Source organism: Oncorhynchus masou, chromosome 1, assembly GCF_036934945.1.
Source record: "Oncorhynchus masou masou isolate Uvic2021 chromosome 1, UVic_Omas_1.1, whole genome shotgun sequence".
NCBI lineage: Eukaryota > Metazoa > Chordata > Actinopteri > Salmoniformes > Salmonidae > Oncorhynchus > Oncorhynchus masou.
The window spans coordinates 50,763,459-50,783,653 of NC_088212.1; the positions used below are offsets into that span (position 1 = coordinate 50,763,459).

The 20,195-nt window shown below is 41.1% G+C and overlaps 1 protein-coding gene across 1 annotated transcript in view; it reads left to right on the forward strand.

Moving 5' to 3' along the window:
* The window catches only part of LOC135534632 (dematin-like), a 92,506-nt gene that overhangs the window by 67,842 nt on the left and 4,469 nt on the right, over nucleotides 1–20,195 (forward strand). The window contains exons 8-14 of the mRNA XM_064961759.1: nucleotides 3,251–3,395; nucleotides 3,515–3,559; nucleotides 3,708–3,857; nucleotides 4,638–4,777; nucleotides 4,902–5,007; nucleotides 13,024–13,088; nucleotides 14,203–14,251. Coding sequence (XP_064817831.1) covers nucleotides 3,251–3,395; nucleotides 3,515–3,559; nucleotides 3,708–3,857; nucleotides 4,638–4,777; nucleotides 4,902–5,007; nucleotides 13,024–13,088; nucleotides 14,203–14,251 — 700 coding nt within the window. The remainder of the gene's footprint in view (nucleotides 1–3,250; nucleotides 3,396–3,514; nucleotides 3,560–3,707; nucleotides 3,858–4,637; nucleotides 4,778–4,901; nucleotides 5,008–13,023; nucleotides 13,089–14,202; nucleotides 14,252–20,195) is intronic.

Here is a 20,195-nt window from a genome sequence, read left to right on the forward strand (position 1 = left end):
TAGTTTCATCTTTACTCCTTCATTTATACAACAATTAGATGCAAACCTCATAACTGAGACACTTGTATAACTAGGGTTATGGTTATGTGGCTGTATTGTCTCATGAGTTTCATGAAATTGTACAAAATTAACAATTTTGTAGCTGGCTACTTCACCGACCATTTATACATTCTCCAGAACATTTAATATTGTTCAGTTTTCAAGTTCTGTGATGTGGAAGAAATTCCTTTGTTCTCCTGTGAAACCTTTTCTCTCTCTCTATACTGTCTGGCCATGAGGAAGAGAGTCTACTCCAGGAATTTACAACCTGAGATAACAGCAGCCTGGGTGTAGGCGAGAGAGAGAGGGGGAAGGCACGCTATACCCAAAGAGGGCCACGTCATGACATTGGTGACAGTGTTTCCGCTCCTGCAGTGGGCAGCTGGAAGGAGGTGCTCTTATTCTCCATGTACTTTAGTGTCCCAAAACTTTTTGGAATTAATGCTACAGGAAGAAAATTTCTGTTTGAAAAAGCTAGCCTTAGCTTTCCTAACTGACTGTGTATATTGGTTCCTGACTTCCCTGAAGAGTTGCATATCGCGGGGGCTATTCAATGCTAATGCAGAACGCCACAGGATGTTTTTGTGCTGGTCAAGGGCAGTCAAGTCTGGGGTGAACCAAGGGCAAAATCTGTTCTTAATTCTACATTTTTTGAATGGGGCATGTTCTGAATAGCAACCAGGCATCCTCTACTAATGGGATGAGGTCAATATCCTTCCAGGACACCCGGGCTAGGTCGGTTAGAAAGGCCTGCTTGCTGAAGTGTTTTAGGGAGCGTTTGACTGTGATGAGGGGGGGTCGTTTGACCGCGGACCCATTACGAATGCAGGCAATGATGCGGTGATCGCTGAGATCCTGGTTGAAGACAGCAGAGGTATATTTAGAGGGCAAGTTAGTAAGGATAATATCTAAGAGGGAGACCATGGTTATGGATTTTGGGTTGTACCTGGTAGGTTCCTTGATAATTTGTGTGAGATTGAGGGCATCTAGTTTAGATTGTAGGACGACAGGGGTGTTAAGCATGTCCCAGTTTAAGTCACTTAACAGTACAAACTCTGAGGATAGATGGGGAGCAATCAATTCACTTATGGTGTCCAGGGCACAGCTGGGGGCTGAAGGGGTCTATAACAAGCAGCAACGGCGATAGACTTGTTTCTGGAAAGGTTATTTTAAAAGAAGCTCGAATTGTTTGGGCACAGACCTGGATAGTATGACAGAACTCTGCAGGCTATCTCTGCAGTAGATTTCAACTCCACCCCCTTTGACAGTTCTATCTTGTTGGAAAATGTTATAGTTAGGGATGGAAATTTCAGGATTTTTGGTGGCCTTCCTAAGCCATGATTCAGACACGGCTAGGATATCCGGGTTGGTGGAGTGTGCTAAAGCAGTGAATAAAACAGACTTAGGGAGGAGGCTTCTAATGTTAACGTGCATGAACCCAAGGCTTTTACGGTTACAGAAGTCAACAAATGAGAGCGCCTGGGGAATGGGAGTTATGCTGGGGGCTGCTGGGCCTGGGTTAACCTCTACATCACCAGAGGAACAGAGGAGGAGTAGGATAAGAGAATGGCTAAAGGCTAAATTAACTGGTAATCTAGTGTGTTCGGAAAAGAGAATGAAGGGGTCAGGTTTCTGGGCACGAAGGATAGATTCAAGGCATAGTGTACAAGCAAGGGTATGGTAGGATGTGAGTACAGTGGAGGTAAGCCTAGGCATTGAGTGATGATGAGAGATGTTTTGTCTCTTGAAGCACCATTTAAGCCAGGTGCGGTCACCACGTGTGGGGGGTGGAACAACAGCTAAGTCATATTGAGCAGGGCTGGAGGCTCTACAGTGAAATAAGACAAAAATGACTAACCAGAACAGCAATAGACAAGGAATATTGACTTTAGGGAGAGGCGTGTGTAGCCGAGTAATCACAGGTTCCAGTGAGTAGCTAGGCGAGCTGGAGGCACGGAGATTCAGACAGATTCAGACAGCTAGCAGCAGGCTAGCAGATGGTCCTCAGGGGGACGTCGTAACGGGGGAGCCTGTTGAAACCCCTTCGGACTGTTACTTCGGCAGACCAGTCGTGATGGATTGGTGGGGCTCCGTGTCGGCAGCAAATGGTGCAGGCCAATTGGCAAAAGAGGTAATTGAAGCCCAGTGATTATCTGATGGATTTCTTCAGGCTAGCTGGGAGATGGGCTTAGCTTGAGGCTAACTCCAGGCTAACTGGTGCTTGCTTCGGGACAGAAACCCCCTCGGACGGTTACGTTAGTATACCACTCGTGATGGATCAGCGTTGCTCCTTGTCGGCAGCAAAGGGTCCAGGCCAATTGGCCAAAGAGGTTATTGAAGCCCAGGAATTCTTGAAAGATCTATTCGGCTAGCCGGGAGATGGGCCTAGATTCGAGGCTAGCTCCAGGCTAACTGGTGCTTGCTTCGGGACAGAGATGTTAGCCAAGAGTAGACACTTGGATAGCAGCTCGCTAACTGCGATGATCCAGAGTAAAGGTTCAGAGCTTCCGGTTGGAATCCGGAGATATGGTGGAGAAAAGCAGTCCGATATGCTCTGGGTTGATATCGTGCTGTGCTGGCTGGCAGACGTTGACCGGGCTGAAGCTGGCAGATGTCCCAGTTAACGGTGATGGCTAACTAGTAGTGGTTAACTGACTACTAGCTAGTAGCTGGCTAGCTTGAAGGGGGTTACGGTTCTAAAGTATAAAAAATAGCAGATCCGTACCGCATTGGGTGAGGCGGGTTGAAGGAGAGTATGTTCAGTCCGTAGATGGAAAAATTAGATTCAAAATATATACTAAATATATATGAAGAAGAAAACAATATATACAAGGGATGGGACAAGACAATCAAAACATCCCACTGCTACGCCATCTTGGATTCAAATAGGTATTTCAACAGGTTTTTTTATTTGTGGAAAAGATATTGGCAGGAATGCATTTTTAACCAATCAGCATCCAGGATTAGACCCATCCATTGTCTAAAAGCCCACGACTCCACACAAGCATGTTTGCAAAAAGCAGTTACCATGGGAACAATGAGCATCTGTTACACTCTTATTGTTTGCTGTGACCTCACTGGCTTCTTCACTCAGGGACAAAATCTAATGTACACATAACCCTCCTTTTCATGCAATTTCCCAATATGTGCTTGGGTTACGGTTTGAATATCAATTAGGATCCGGACGGTAATGTTAATCTTGTGTCCCTAGACCATTCTATTCAAGGATCCCAAGGAGTGGCTGGAGAGCAGGGAGTCACCTGGAGGGTCATCAGCAGGTTCAAACCTCCAGCTCAAAACCAGCTCTGTATTAGACACCGCCACCAAGCTCCCCACACAGCACTTTCACAGGCCAGGTATTGTAATCCATCAGCACACTTATCCCCTTCTCTTCTCTTCTATCTTCTCTGCACCCTTCTCCTCTCAGGGTGCTTTGCTTTTCATCTGGGACTTCATTTTATCTTTTCAATTGCAGATAATGGAATGAATATATACAAGAAGCCACCAATTTACAAACAAGGTATTTCATGCAACCTAATTGATGTCTGTGTGTTGACAGTTTAGTAATTTACCTTATACTAGCATAATATTTGACATTAAGAGGTAACAAGATGTTTTTCTGTGCACATTTACTGTATATCTCCATGTGTTTGTGTGTGTGTCTCTAGATGTATTAGCATCCATCCCCCAGGGGAAACACATAGAAGATCTCATCATTGAGTCATCTAAATTCCCTGCCGCCCAGCCACCTGATCCCAACAAACCCTCCAAGATTGAGACAGATTACTGGCCCTGCCCCCCCTCCCTGGCTGCAGTTGGTATGTCTCACACTATTAATTACATCTGTGAATAGTAATGAATAGGGTTGCAAAGCCACCGGTATTTTAACAAAGTAACTGTAATCTTCTGTAATTTTGCTAATTGACAGGTAATCTATGGTAATTTAGGTAATTTATACTTGAATAATAATATAGTATAATTTTTTTGAATATCAGGCTCCATTTGGTCCATGAGGTTCTGGTGGATAGACCATATGGTTCAAGAGAAAATAACCTAATTGAATGAAAAAAGCATCTAATCAATAATGGGATGATTTTTTATTAACTCTGCAACTCTTTCTTGCATTTACTTACTATTCCCCCAAATCTAGAAAATTACCAACATTTTGTTAGTTTACTGACAAACTTTGAAAGTTTCCAGTAATATACCCTCCTTTCGCAACCCTAATAGTGAACGATTCCAGACAGCAAGCACTTAGCCACCAATGTTTTATATGAGGCAGCACACCGTTGAAGGTACAGTAAACTGATATCGGACCAGTGTCGCTAGCCATCATGGTGGCATGCCTCTAGCAACACAACAACACACCGACCATCCTTAACAGTTCTGACAGTTAATGCTGCTCTTAGCCTGAAGTGTCGGCTATCGCTGTAAAGCTGATGGCTAAAATTGGCAGTGGGCTGCTAACATTGCCGACGCTGGGCCGCTGAAGAGCTACTAAGCTTCAATAAGGAGGTATAGTTAGGGTTGGTAGTGGAGAGTAATAGAGCTTAGTAGTACCAGGGTTTCCTCTAACAGTTGCCTCCCCTCTACCACAGAGACAGAGTGGAGGAAGAAGGCTGAGTCCCGGAGGAGGGAGGAGAGAGAGAGGGATGAGGAGGACGATGAATATGACAATGGAGACCTGTCCGATGTTATGTGGGGACTACGGAAACTGCAGAAGCAAGAGCTCAACAAAGTACGGAACATGTTTTTTTTTGTAACAAATTCTCCCAAATTTGGCTACTGAACAGACCTAAGTGTAACTCAATGATAGTGGTTGCTTTGAAAACCTTTTGACATTCTATATGTCGACCCTACAGATTCAGTCGAACTTGGGAAAGATAATATTGAAAGAGGAGCTGGATAAAGCTGTGCCCATCCGCAGGAAAAGTCGCTCACTGCCTGACCGGACAGCAATGCACATGGGTAAGAGAGAGGCAGATTCACTATGTATCTGTGAAAGTATGTTTATCAACCTTTTATGTTCAAGAGACCAGGAAACTAAGGTCCTTCTTCCTTGAAGGACTATTTATATTAACAACTTAACTTGTTTGACCAACAAGCAACATCCCAGGTAACCGGTGCTAATCCCCAGTGAAGGGGTTGACTAACACTGTGTTAGATTGTGACCTTGTGAGTGTGGTGGAAACGAGAAAGAAACACAAAATCACACATATGCTCCATTTAAAATTCTTTGTAGAAATGGTAAAGATTCCAAACTTCCTCCACCTACAACATCGCTTGTGTCCGCCATATGGCACCCTATTCCCTACATTGTGTCCTGCATTTGACCATGGGCCCTGGTCAAAAGTAGTGCACTATATGGGGAATAGTGTGGCATTAGGGACAAAAATCATCCACCCCCGACTTTGTCCTGCATCTTCTCTTCTCCGTGACAGCCTTTTATATTCTGTTAAAAAACATTGACATGCCAGACAGACTAGCCTGTAAATGCATATCACTCTTCCGCCTTCACAGCTAGTTTCTGACAATGTTCTAGGCACGTTAAATGGGAACATTGCAAGAACAATCATGTGTCCAGTTCTGTGGATCAGGAGAGTATTCCATCAAAGGACAGCCAAACATACACATGTAGACATGTTCTCAGAACATAAGATATTCATGTTCTAGACATGTTTCATGGAATGTTGGCAAAAACATTTGTGTCCAGTTTTTTGTGGGTTGGGAGAAAATTCCATCAACATCCCACCTAACACACAGAACATCGTTTCTGTAATGGTTTTCTTTACTTGAAGGAGAGGCGGACCAAAACGCAGCATGGTGGTTATTCATGTTTAATTTATAAAGACACTATACATGAATAAACTAACAAAACAAGAAATGTGAAAAACCAAACCAGCCCTATCTGGTGCAAACACAGAGACAGGAACAATCACCCACAAACACACAGTGAAACCCAGGCTACCTAAGTATGATTCTCAATCAGAGACAACTAATGACACCTGCCTCTGAGAACCATACTAGGCCGAAACATAAAAATGCCCAAATCATAGAAAAACAAACATAGACTGCCCACCCCAACTCACGCCCTGGCCATACTAAATAATGACAAAACAAAGGAAATAAAGGTCAGAATGTGACAGTTCCATGTTCTCAGAGTATACAGTGCCTACAGAAAGTATTCACACCCCTTGACTTTTTCCACATTTTGTTGTGTTACAGCCTGAATTTAAAATTGATTTGTGTCACTGGCCAACACACAATATCCCATCATGTCAGTGTTTGTAGAAATTTTTACAAATTAATACAAAAATGAAAAGTTGACTTGTCTCAAGTCAATATGTCTTCAACCCCTTTGTTATGGCAAGCCTAAATAAGTTCAGGAGTAAAAAACAAGTCACATAACACGTTGCATAGACTCACTGTGTACCATAATAGGGTTTACATGATTTTTGAATGACTACCTCATCTCTACCCCACACATACGATTACCTGTATGGTCCCTCAGTCGAGCAGTGAATTTCAAACACAGATTTAACCACAAAGACCAGGGAGATTTACCAATGCCTTGCAAAGAAGGGCGCCTATTGGTAGATGGGTAATTTAAAAAGCAGAAATATGAGCATGGTGATCTCATTATTACACTTTGGATGGTGTATCAATACACCCAGTCATTACATAGATGCAGGTGTCCTTCCTAACTCAGTTGCCGGAGAGGAAGTAAACTGTTCAGGGATTTCACCATGAGTCCAATGGTGACTTTGAAACAGTTCGAGTTTAATGGCTGTGATAGGAGGAAACTGAGGATGGCTCATAAACATTGTAGTTACTCCACAATACCAACCTAAATGACAGAGAAAAAAAGGAAATCTGTAGTTTTTTCCCCCAAAAACATCCTGTTTGCAATAAAGCACTAAAGTAAAACTGCAAAAGAATGTTCCAAAGAAATGTACTTTATGTCCTGAATACAAAGCATTATGTTTGGGTCAAACACAACACATCACTGAGTACCACTCTTCATATTTTCAAGCATGGTGGTGGCTACTTCATGTTATGGCTATGCTTGTCATCGGCAAGGACGAAGGATTTTTTTTTGCGGGGGGGGGGGGTCAAAAGAATTAGACTAGAGCTAACCACAGACAAAATCCTAGAGGGAAAAACCTGGTTCAGTCTGCTTTCTAACAGACAGTGGGAGACAATTTCCCCTTTCAGCATGACAGTAACCTAAAACACAAGGCCAAATATACACTGGAGTTGCTTACCAAGACGACATATAATGTTTCTGAGTGGCCTAGTTACCTTTTTGACTTAAATCGTCTTGAAAATCTATGGCAAGACTTGAAAATTATCAACAAGGAACTGTACATAGCTTGAAGAATTTAAAAAAGAGGAATGTGCAAATATTGTAAGATCCAGACTTACCCCAAAAGACTAATCGCTGCCAACGGTGATTCTAATATGTATTGACTCAGGGGGTGTGAACACTTGTGTAAATTAGATATCTGCATTACATTTTCAATACATTTGCAAAAACGTCTAAAAAAACTACACAACATACACTTAGTATTACTTTCTTAGCTACAGTATACATATCTCCCTGGCATATTACATAATTTATGCAGTAGCATACAATACATTTTTGGACTCACCTTGTTGTGCTGTGCTCACTTGAACAGGAAGGTGGCACGGCGGTCCTTTGTGAGCAAATTTTGTCGTCAAAGTCTGGTATTCTCTGGATTTACGGTGCTTTCAAATCAACTTGGAACTCGGGTCAAAAACAAGGATGAATCATGATGATGTCATTGATCCTCAGGTCGTAGCACTAGAAAGAGGCCGGATTTACAATTCCGAGTTGGATGACCGTTCAAAACGTATTTTCCCAGTCGGAGCTCATTTATTCCAGACTTCCCAGTCGTCTTCAACTCACTGAAGTCAAGTTTTCCCAGTTCCTTGTTAACAGTTGTTTTGAGCGCGGCACAAATCATGCTTCATTGACAGCATGGCCAATATTTATAATTTTAAACTTGGAAAAGAGACCCTTAATCCCAGATTTGGGACCACACAGCCACTCCACTGAATAGCAGGCAAGTGATTGCTTTGTAATCCTAGCAGTTAGCCAATGTCACTGATTCCTTCCAAACCACTCATTGTTGGATTTGCGATTTCCAACTTCTTTGTGTAATGTTTATGTCCAATGGCCAATGAGCACCGATACGTTTTATCTATAATTTCTATTAATTATTTCTCGCCATATGACAAGGATTAAAAAGGATTTGCCAGTAGATTGTCTACTTGATTCATGATGATGACTGCTAGCTAAGATTTTGAAAGTATGACGTTGACATGATCAGTCCAATCAAAGCTACTGTACATATAATGTGATTTGACATCATTTCATCTGTGGCTAATGACCTTGAGCTTTGGATGAGCACTTCTAATGTAACTCTATGGGGCTAGAATTTTGTACCTCTACCCATAGACTTGGCGGTGACATAGTGTCGCCATGAGTGACAGAACACTGAGCCAATCACGGCATGACACTCTGTATTTTCTGCTGGCTTGCCCCACCACCACAGAAAGCACTGAGCTAGGCTACATTTTGGAGCTGCCTTAATCAAGAAAACAAAAAAAGAGACCATGTTTGTATGCAGCTTTATTAACTCAATGATACATTGTTTGCAAACTGATATGTGACACTTATTAATGGTAAAATAACATGCAAAACAGGCAAGCCCCGTCTTGTTTTGAAAACAAGAGGTCACCACTGTTCAGGTGTATCATTAAAACAGGTTAATTTGCCCCACCAACCTTAGACAACGATACAGAAAGTCCTTAAATTGTGGAAACAAGTCAATCAAATCAATAATTGACAGAGACATGGTGGTGTAGGAGGAAAATGCTGTAAACCAAGAGGTTGAGTTCAAATTCCAGGTGAGAACATGTTGAATAATAATTACTATATTAATGAACATGCACAATGTTGTCGAAGTGTGTCAAATATGTACATTTAAAACAATGTGTGTATGAGTATCCCTGAACTTGCCAACGGACAAAAACAGCTGTGATTGGATCAGTGGTTCACCAATTAGGGGCTTGGCAACAGTAACATGGGGGTGCTTCTTTGGGACCTTCAAGCTGCGTCTTGACAACTGATACACAGAAATGTTCTTGCAACGTTCCCATGAAATGTGTCTAGAACATTAATATCTTATCAACCATATTCTGTGTATGTGTGGTGGGATGTTGATGGAATATTCTCCTAACCCTTAGAAAACTGGACACAGGAATGTTCTTGCAAGGTTCTCATGGAGCATGTCTAGGAAATGTATATCTAATATTGTGAGAACATGGCAACCAATGTCCTGTGTATGTTTGGTGGGAAGTTTGATGTTCTTGCCACATCCCATAAAACGCATCTAGAACATTAATGTTGTACAGTATATTCTGTGAACATTGTAACCATGTTCTAGATAAGTTCTGCTTGACATTAAGGGAATGTTCTCATAACTTTAAAACCAAAACATGCTAAAAAGGTTCTCAGAAGGTTTTTGCTAATATAGATACAATGTTCCCCTAACTACAGAAAACTGGAGACTTAAACATTAGAGGGAACATTAAGTTGTTAGCTGGGCATATTTTGGCCGAAGCTTTTGATACAGTAGATCATTCCATTCTTGTGGGCCGGCTAAGGAATATTGGTGTCTCTGAGGGGTCTTCGGGCCTGGTTTGCTAACTACAGTGCCTTGCGAAAGTATTCGGCCCCCTTGAACTTTGTGACCTTTTGCCACATTTCAGGCTTCAAACATAAAGATATAAAACTGTATTTTTTTGTGAAGAATCAACAACAAGTGGGACACAATCGTGAAGTGGAACGACATTTATTGGATGTTTCTTTTTATAATAAACTTTTTTAACAAATCAAAAACTGAAAAATTGGGCGTGCAAAATTATTCAGCCCCTTTACTTTCAGTGCAGCAAACTCTCTCCAGAAGTTCAGTGAGGATCTCTGAAAGATCCAATGTTGACCTAAATGACTAATGATGATAAATACAATCCACCTGTGTGTAATCAAGTCTCCGTATAAATGCACCTGCACTGTGATAGTCTCAGAGGTCCGTTAAAAGCGCAGAGAGCATCATGAAGAACGAGGAACACACCAGGCAGGTCCGAGAAACTGTTGTGAAGAAGTTTAAAGCCGGATTTGGATACAAAAAGATTTCCCAAGCTTTAAACATCCCAAGGAGCACTGTGCAAGCGATAATATTGAAATGGAAGGAGTATCAGACCACTGCAAATCTACCAAGACCTGGCCGTCCCTCTAAACTTTCAGCTCATACAAGGAGAAGACTGATCAGAGATGCAGCCAAGAGGCCCATGATCACTCTGGATGAACTGCAGAGATCTACAGCTGAGGTGGGAGACTCTGTCCATAGGACAACAATCAGTCGTATATTGCACAAATCTGGCCTTTATGGAAGAGTGGCAAAAAGAAAGTCATTTCTTAAAGATATCCATAAAAAGTGTTGTTTAAAGTTTGCCACAAGCCACCTGGGAGACACACCAAACATGTGGAAGAAGGTGCTCCGGTCAGATGAAACCAAAATTGAACTTTTTGGCAACAATGCAAAACGTTATGTTTGGCGTAAAAGCAACACAGCTCATCACCCTGAACACACTATCCCCACTGTCAAACATGGTGGTGGCAGCATCATGGTTTGGGCCTGCTTTTCTTCAGCAGGGACAGGGAAGATGGATAAAATTAATGGGAAGATGGATGGAGCCAAATGCAGGACCATTCTGGAAGAAAACCTGATGGAGTCTGCAAAAGACCTGAGACTGGGACGGAGATTTGTCTTCCAACAAGACAATGATCCAAAACATAAAGCAAAATCTACAATGGAATGGTTCAAAAATAAACATATCCAGGTGTTAGAATTGCCAAGTCAAAGTCCAGACCTGAATCCAATCGAGAATCTGTGGAAAGAACTGAAAACTCCTGTTCACAAGTGCTCTCCATCCAACCTCACTGAGCTTGAGCTGTTTTGCAAGGAGGAATGGGAAAAATTTCAGTCTCTCAATGTGCAAAATTGATAGAGACATACCCCAAGCGACTTACAGCTGTAATCACAGCAAAAGGTGGCGCTACAAAGTATTAACTTAAGGGGGCTGAATAATTTGCACGCCCAATTTTTCCGTTTTGGATTTTTTTTAAAGTTTGAAATATCCAATAAATGTCGTTCCACTTCATGATTGTGTCCCACTTGTTGTTGATTCTTCACAAAAAAATACAGTTTTATATCTTTATGTTTGAAGCCTGAAATGTGGCAAAAGGTTGCAAAGTTCAAGGGGGCCGAATACTTTCGCAAGGCACTGTACCTCTCTCAAAAAGTATAAAGTCAGAAAATCTGCTGTCTCAGCCACTGCCTGTCACCAAGGGAGTACCCCAAGGCTCAATCCTAGGCCCCATGCTCTTTTCAATATACATCAACAACATAACTCAGCCAGTAGGAAGCTCTCTCATCCATTTATATGCTGATGATAGTCTTATACTCAGCTGGCCCCTCCCCGGATTTTGTGTTAAATGCTCTACAACAAAGCTTTCTTAGTGTCCAACAAGCTTTCTCTACCCTTAACTTTGTTCAGAACACCTCCAAAACAAAGGTCATGTGGTTTGGTAAGAAGAATGCCCCTCTCCCCACAGGTGTGATTACTACCTCTGAGGGTTTAGAGCTTGAGGTCACCTCGTACAAGTACTTGGGAGTATGGCTCGACGGTACACTGTCCTTCACTCAGCACATATCAAAGCAGCAGGCTAAAGTTAAATCTAGACTTGGTTTCCTCTATCGTAATTGCTCCTCTTTCACCCCAGCTGCCAAACTAACCCTGACCATCCTACCCATGCTAGATTACGGAGACAAAATTTATAGATCAGCAGGTAAGGGTGCTCTTGAGCGGCTAGATGTTCTTTACCATTCGGCCATCAGATTTGCCACCAATGCTCCTTATAGGACGCATCACTGCACTCTATACTCCTCTGTAAAACTGGTAATCTCTGTTTACCCGTCGCAAGACCCACTGGTTGATGCTTATTTATAAAAACCCTCTTAGGCCTCATTCCCCCCTATCTGAGATATCTACTGCAGCCCTCATCCTTCTGCCAGTCACATTCTGTTAAAGGGCCCCAAATCACACGCATCACTGGGTCACTCGTCTTTTCAGTTGGCTGCAGGTAGCGACTAGAACAAGCTGCAACAAACACTCAAACTGGACAGTTTTATCACAATCTCTTCATTCAAAACTCAATCATGGACACACTTACTGACAATTGTGACTGTTTTGTGTGATGTATTGTTGTCTCTACCTTCTTGCCCTTTATGCAGTTGTCTGTACCCATTAATGATTGTAACATGTTTTGTGCTGCTACCATGTTGTGTTGCTACTATGTTGTGTTGCTACCATGCTGTGCTGTCATGTGTTGCTGCCTTGCTATGTTGTTGTCTTAGGTCTCTCTTTATGTAGTGTTCTCTCTCTTGTCGTGATGCGTGTTTTGTCCTATATTTATAATGTTCTTTTTGAAATGTTTTATTTTTTAATCCCAGCCCCCGTCCCCGCAGGAGGTCTTTTGCCTTTTGGTAGACCGTCATTGTAAATATGAATTTGTTCTTAAATGACTTGCCTAGTTAAATAAAGGTTAAATAAATAAATAAAAATATATTCTTCAGTGCTTGGAGTAGGGTGAAGTTGACCCTAGATGCTGATCTTGGATCAGTTTTGCATTTAGCCCTCTCAAGGTTAAGGTTAGGATGGTGGAGGGAAGCTGATTCTAGATCTGTACATAGGGGAAACTTTACCCCGGGGCCTCTCAAGTGGCCAAGTGAAGATATGGGTTGTATAAAATACAGTATTCAATATCATCGCTCCTTGATTATACAATGCAGTGCCTATGATATTGATAGACATACATGTGATCTACATTCCTAGGGTCATCCTCCAATGCCTCCAAAAACATACATTTCCGAGCAACCAGTAGGAGTGGTCAGACCAGGGTGAGTAGAGGGTGCAAAGCATCTGGGCCAGTTTTCACAAAGTGTCTCGGAGTAGGAATAACTGATCTAGGGTCAGGTCCCCACTCTCCATACATTATGATTTACAATACAAAACTGATCCTAGATCAGCACTATTGTGAGACACTTTGTGAACACCTGCCATGGCCCAGTTTCACAAAAGCATGTTAAGGCTATGTTCATCGTTTGAACCTCCGTAGGAGCATTGTTAGATCTCCAAGCTGTTTCTTAAAACCATCATTACTAAAGTTGCTTTTGAAAACACTTGTTATCTAATGGCTGCCTCAGACAACTTTTGGAACAGCTTAGTATGTCGTTAGATGCTTTTTTGCCCTTCCGCATCACTTTATACACAGAAGATCTCCGCTAAACACAAAATCTTTGTCTTTCTGTGACCTCCAATAACTTCAGAATGAATATGACTGTGACTACAAATATGAAGTGGCCCATTTCTTTGCATAACAAGCGAAAGATATAAAGACGGTGAAAACCGAGATGACTGTATTAAAAGATACATCCAATAGACCTATATTTTCAAATGATATTGAAATCAATTTCATGTTAATTCAATGTAGTTTTATTTTGCTAATTGTATGCTACTGTCTGTAATTTTTGCCTCAATATATTTCATGATGATATTGTGCCAAATCTTGATTGAGTGCATTATTATAGGGTAATCATTAGAATAAGCCACCTCAATGTTCGTAGCCATAGGAGATAATATCTCTCTAGGAGCTGATCCGTTGGCAGTGTTGTGGAATACTTCTAATGTTAAGGTAAGATTGGAAAGGGAGAACGCTGATCCGAGAGCACTGCTTCCTTTCTTTCGATCCTATCAGTATCGACACAGGCCTCAACGATGCACAAATATTCTCTCTGCATGGTCTTATGGGAAATGGATGCTACATCTTTGGCCATTGTAGGAAAAATGCGTTGTTAAAACACTCGTAAACCTATGTTCCATCGCTGTCGGGAAACCGGGCCCTGGACATTATATCGCTGCTGACTGAAGTTCATAGCGTTATTCTAAATTGACTAACACCAAAACCAGTGTTTCTCACAGCACTTCTAATGGTTTGTTCCATTCTGCGTGTAGCTCCAGTCTGCCGAGTTCACCCAATCTGACAGTGACAGAGGAGGACCAGGTAAGGCCTGGTGGTTCAATATGATTGGTTGACTTCCTATACTGTTACAATATCAGAACCCAACCAGTCATACAGATGTCGGATCTTAGTATGACCCACCTAGTCACAGGAGGAAAATAATCCTGCAGAAGGAGAATTTGAATGAATATTTAGAATTGCCGCCAGGGAGCAGCTGGAAGCGGTGTTTGTAGGCTAAACTAATTTATAGACTACAAGTCCACTGGGAGTCCGTTCAAGTAGTGTGGTGGAATTATTGTAATCAAAAGGAGACTTTTAGATTTCTTCAAAACAATCCAACTTTATTATTTAATTACTGCAGTAATGGAGCTGGTCGGTAATCACCCCTGGAGGTGATTACTGAGAACTCAACGAGCTTGTTTGAGCCACAGCATCCTCCTTCAGTCTACATGACACACAACAGATGTATGGAATGGGTCACAAGGTTAAGATTTGTATGAAAGATACTTATAATTCACAGCAGACAGTATATCCTGTAAAAACAGTTCTCATTGTGTAGAGACCTGTGTCTGCCCCCCAAACTCCATACTGGAGCCATCTCTCCCTGGTACCCTATACAACAGAAACATTAACTCATGCTCTGGAATGCGGTATTCCCAAAGACATATTAAATCTCCTGTCAGTGTTATCTCCCAGAGGCCCACTTTCAGTTCACACAGACACAATATAGTTATAAGAACCCTCTATTATGTCGCATAAAACATCCATTTGATGCAATAAAAGTATTGTATCATAATCTTGTAATTTCCACCATATTAGCCAATGGTGCAGGCTACAGCGCGTCTCGTGAATTCTTATGTGGATGATAATAAATTGATATATTTGTAGGGGTAGATGTATTTTTAGTAAAGGAAAATAGGCAGAATAGGCAGAATAAATTGTTGGTTGCCTCAGTGCCTGTGCAGTTGCAGCCGCTGACCCTGGCACACATATGCCAGAGTCAGCATGGTTTTGAATCTGGCCCACTGCCCTTTACATTTTTGGAGGAACTAGTACTTTTCTAGTTACTCACTGCAGGCTTTACTTGTACTCAAGTAATTTATGAAGGAAGTTACTTACTTTTAACTCAATTACATTTTACCAAATCACTTCAGTTACATAGATTTATATTATTATATCGTCGCTGTCAGATGAAAACCTTATAACTCCAAATTTGGTGATTTTCATATTTTTACATTAATTGGTGTGATTGGTTCCGTCTGTATGAACAACTCACGACCCCTTGACAAATTAAATGTATGTAATATAGCTTTTCATCAAAATTCTTAAGTTCATTGGCTCTCAAAGTTGTCTGTCAAATCCCGTATCTCCATCTCCGCTCTTGAAGTGAAGCGCAGGTCTTCACTCTTAAGGATATTTTTGATACTCCTGAGGATATTTTTGATCGTAGGTTCAGAGGTAAGTACCACGTTAATTACCTTCTGCCTTTGTAATATTATATGTTTCTCAGATATAATTCTGCTGTTGAAATTGTGTTTTGAGGGCGAGTGCAAATCAAATGGCTAGGTACTGTAACGAACTAGCTAGCTAGTTCACTTTGGGTAACCCAGAATCTGACTAAGTTGAATCATCCTGTTTTTAGCTTCCCATATGATCTCTGCTTGTTGGCTCACTAGCCACCTTGTCATTGGCTTAAAGAGTGAACATATTAATCAGATGTGTGTGGCAATAGCTAACTAGCTATCACATTAGGTTGCCACTAGATAATCTGTCTAAACTAGCTGCTGTGTCAACCATGCAGCTAGCTAACGTTAGCTCGATCATCCGGTCAGTCCAGCACAGCATCCTCCCACTACTTTGCTCTCTCTCTCTCTCTCTCTCTCTCTCTCTCTCTCTCTCTCTCTCTGTGTGTCTAAATGTAATTCCGGTTTTATGACAGGGTTTATAAGCACATCTGTCAGTGTATCATCTCATTAAGCTTTTTGTGCCATATACTAGAAATACATTTGTGTGGGTTTTTTTTATATACAGTTTGTAGTGGCATAACCGAGGGGGAGGTAAATGGGCCTGCCAATAAAAGAAAAGACCCTTCAAAGTGGAAAGGAGAGGTTAAGATGAGAAGGAGGATGGAGGGTAAATCCTACTTGGCAGGAAAAAGATGATTGAGTTGACTATGGCAATTGATTAATTACAGTATTACTTACATGATTCTTACCTGAATACCTACCTTGATGTTTAATTCCATGCTAAAATGTGTCTGATTTGCGTACTAGTAACATGATTGATAGTGACATTGACAGTGGTGTAAAGTATTTAAAGTATTTAAGTAAAAATACTTTAAAGTACTACTTAAGCAGTTTTTTGGGGTATCTGTACTTTACTATTTATATTTTTGATTACTTTTACTTTTACTCCACTACATTCCTAAAGAAAATAATTTACTTTTTACTTCATACATTTTCCCTGAGGCCCAAAAGTACTTGTTACATTTTGAATGCTTAGCAGGAGAGAAACATTTTCCAATTCACACACTTATCAAGAGAACATCCCTGGTCAACCCTACTTCCTCTGATCTGGCTGACTCACTAAATACTAATGCTTTGTTTGTAAATGATGTGTGTGCCCCTGGCTACTCGTAAATTTAAAACAAGAAAACCGTGCTGTCTGGTTTTCTTAATATCAGGAATGTGAAATGATTTATACTTTTACTTATACTTTTGATACTTAAGTGTATTTTAAACCAAACACTTTTAGACTTTTACTCAAGTTGTATTTTACTGGTGACTTTCACTTTTAATTGAGTTATTTTCTATCAAGGTATCTTTACCCTAGTATTTCGATATTGATTCTTGTTTGACTGTTGCAACACATACCTGATCCTCCTTTATTTAATTCTGAGTGAAAAATGAAACATCACAATTGGTGTAAATCTTTTTAGTTGTCAAACACCATCACGTGTATTTGAAATTATATTGGGAAATACATTTTCAGTAATGCTATTGAAAATATAAAATGATTCCAATGTCTCATACCATTGACCTTTTTATGAAATTGATCACATTGATAGATTTTATGTCAACTTTGAATAAGACTGTAATTGAAACTGTGCAGTCTACAGACTTTGACAGTCTTATTTGGAGACTACCTGTGCTGGAGGACGTTTGCAAGATGGTGCTGGCAGGATTAAATAATAAATTAATGTCAAATAAATTGCGCAAAGTTGTTGTTCTATTTGTTGTTGGCAAGCATCCACACCGAGGAAAGTTTATCGTTCTACAGTAGGCGTACATCTGTCAAACAACTGATTACCCAAATCAGCTCATCAACTCAGCCAGGGAAACAAACAGTAGCCTATTATTGTTTTTTTACACATTTTATTATGTGACAATGAAGCATAGCATACAAAATGTACCCTATTGGAATATAATGAAATAACAAGGGCCTATTGCAACCATCGATGGAACTAGATTATCGCCAGTTGATGTCCCGTTAAACCATCAATATGTGCTAAATTCACCCACACAGCTGATCTCAATTGCAACCATTATTGGTCACCTCATTACCGCTCCCTAAAAGATGTCAGTGTTTACCTTAGTCAGAGATCTGTAAAATTACGAGATGTTCATGTCTCCGCACTAACAATGGGAGTTGTTGTCCAAAAGGCAGGAAAGGAAGGCAGGCAATAAGTCTCTAGGTCTGCATGTTAAGCCCATATAAACGCATTGGGCTTATTCAGGACAGATTTTGTGCGAGAGTGAGCACTCTCACTCCGCCTCTTCCCCTCTGCCTTAGTCCTGCTTGCAACCAGTCTTTCAAGATATGTTCACCCTCTGATTGGTATTGTCATCAGAACAACCATCTTTTTTTGAACAGACTAAGGGTGATTTATGTATTTGACAAGTATTTGACAAAGGATTTCCTCTACTGTGGCTATTTACCCAACAATTTCTATGAATGGAAATATTGGTGTAACCTAGTAAGCCTACTGTGATTATTTTTATTTGTTTGCTATTTATGTTATCCAAAAGTATCTGGTGTGTGTTTGGTCATTTCTTACCAAGATCAGGGGTAAAATATCCCTGACTGTCCATATTTGAAATGTGTAACTAAAAAGTGTATCAGGGGGTTTGAGTTATTTGTGCCAGAATCAAACCCATGCTGACATGGTAGACCTATGTGCGCACTGAAGGCATCGCCACTAACCACTAGACCACCACAGGCCATGGTTGAACAAACCTTTGACAGCTCATTCTTAACCTTAGGATACAATTCACACTTGTATGTCATAGCCTACTTGAGACCAATATCTATTTTGTGTTATTAAGCTATATAATGTGTATGGCTGCATTTTAAATACATTTTTGTACGGTGCATTCGAAAGTATTCAGACCCCTTCCCTTTTTCCAAATTTTGTTACGTTACTGCCTTATTCTAAAATGTATTAAATGTTTGTTTTTCCTCATCAATATACACACAATACCCCATAATGACAAAGCAAAAACAGGTTTTTAGACTTTTTTGCAAATGTATAAAAAAAATAAAAAACGGATGCCTTATTCATATACGTTTTCAGATCTTTTGCTATGAGACTCGAAAATGAGATCAGATGCATCCTGATCATCCTTGATGTTTCTACAACTTGATTGGAGTCCACCTATGGTAAAAATCAGTTGATTGGACATGATTTTCAAAAGCACACAGCTGTCTACATAAGGTCCCACAGTTGACAGTGCGTGTCAAAGCAAAAAACCAAGCTATTATGTTGAAGGAATTGTCTGTAGAGCTCCAAGACACGATTGTGTCAAAGCAAAGATCTGTGGCACTGAAGGTCCCCATAAACACAGTGGCCTCCATTTTTAAATGGAGGAAGTTTGGAACCACTAAGACTCTTCCTTGAGCTGGCCTCCCCACCAAAATGAGCAATTGGGAGAGAAGGGCCTTGGTCAGGGAGGTGACCAAGAACCAGATGATCACTCTGACATAGTTCCACAGTTCCTCTGTGGAGATTGGAGAACCAGTTAGTTCTTTATGGTAGAGTGGCCAGACGGAAGCCACTCCTCAGTAAAAGGCATATGGCAGGCACCTAAAGACTCTCAGACCATGAGAAACAAGATTCTCTGGTCTGATGAAACCAAGATTGAACTCTTTGGCCTGAATGCCAAGCGTCACGTCTGGAGGGAACCTGGTACCATCCCTACTGTGAAGCATGGTGGTGGCAGCATCATGCTGTGGGGATGTTATTCAGCGGCAGGGACTGGGAGACTAGTCAGGATCGAGGGAAAGATGAATGGGGCAAAGTACAGAACGATCCTTGATGCAGAGTGCTCAGGACCTCAGACGGGGCGAAGGTTCACCTTCCAACAGAACAATGACCCTAAGCACACAGCCAAGACAACGCAGGAGTGCTTTGGGACAAGTCTCTGAATGTCCTCGAGTGGCCCAGCCAGAGCCCAGACTTGAACCCGATCGGACATCTCTGGAGAGACCTGAAAATAGCTGTGCAGCGACGCTCACCATCCAACCTGACAGAGCTTGAGGATCTGCAGAGAAGAATGGGAGATGCTCCCCAAATATAGGTGTGCCAAGCTTGTAGTGTCATACCCAAGAAGACTCGAGGCTGTAATCTGTGCCACAGGTGCTTCACAAGCACTCGCAATAACATCTGCTAACCATGTGTATGTAACCAATTTTTTTTTTTTTTGAGTAAAGGGTCTGAATACTTTTGTAATATTTCCGGGTTTTATTTGTAATAAATTTACTAACATTTCTAAAAATCTTTTGTTTTGTAGTTTGATGAGGAAAAAAACTATTTTATCAATTTTAGAATAAGGCTTTAACGTAACAAAATGTGGAAAACGTGAAGGGGGTCTGAATACTTTCAGAATGCACTGTACATTTGAATGTTGCAGTAATAGGACCTAGGCCTAGCGTTTGAGCGAGTGAGAGAGAATATTATTTGATAGCAGGCCTGATCCCAATGACTTGA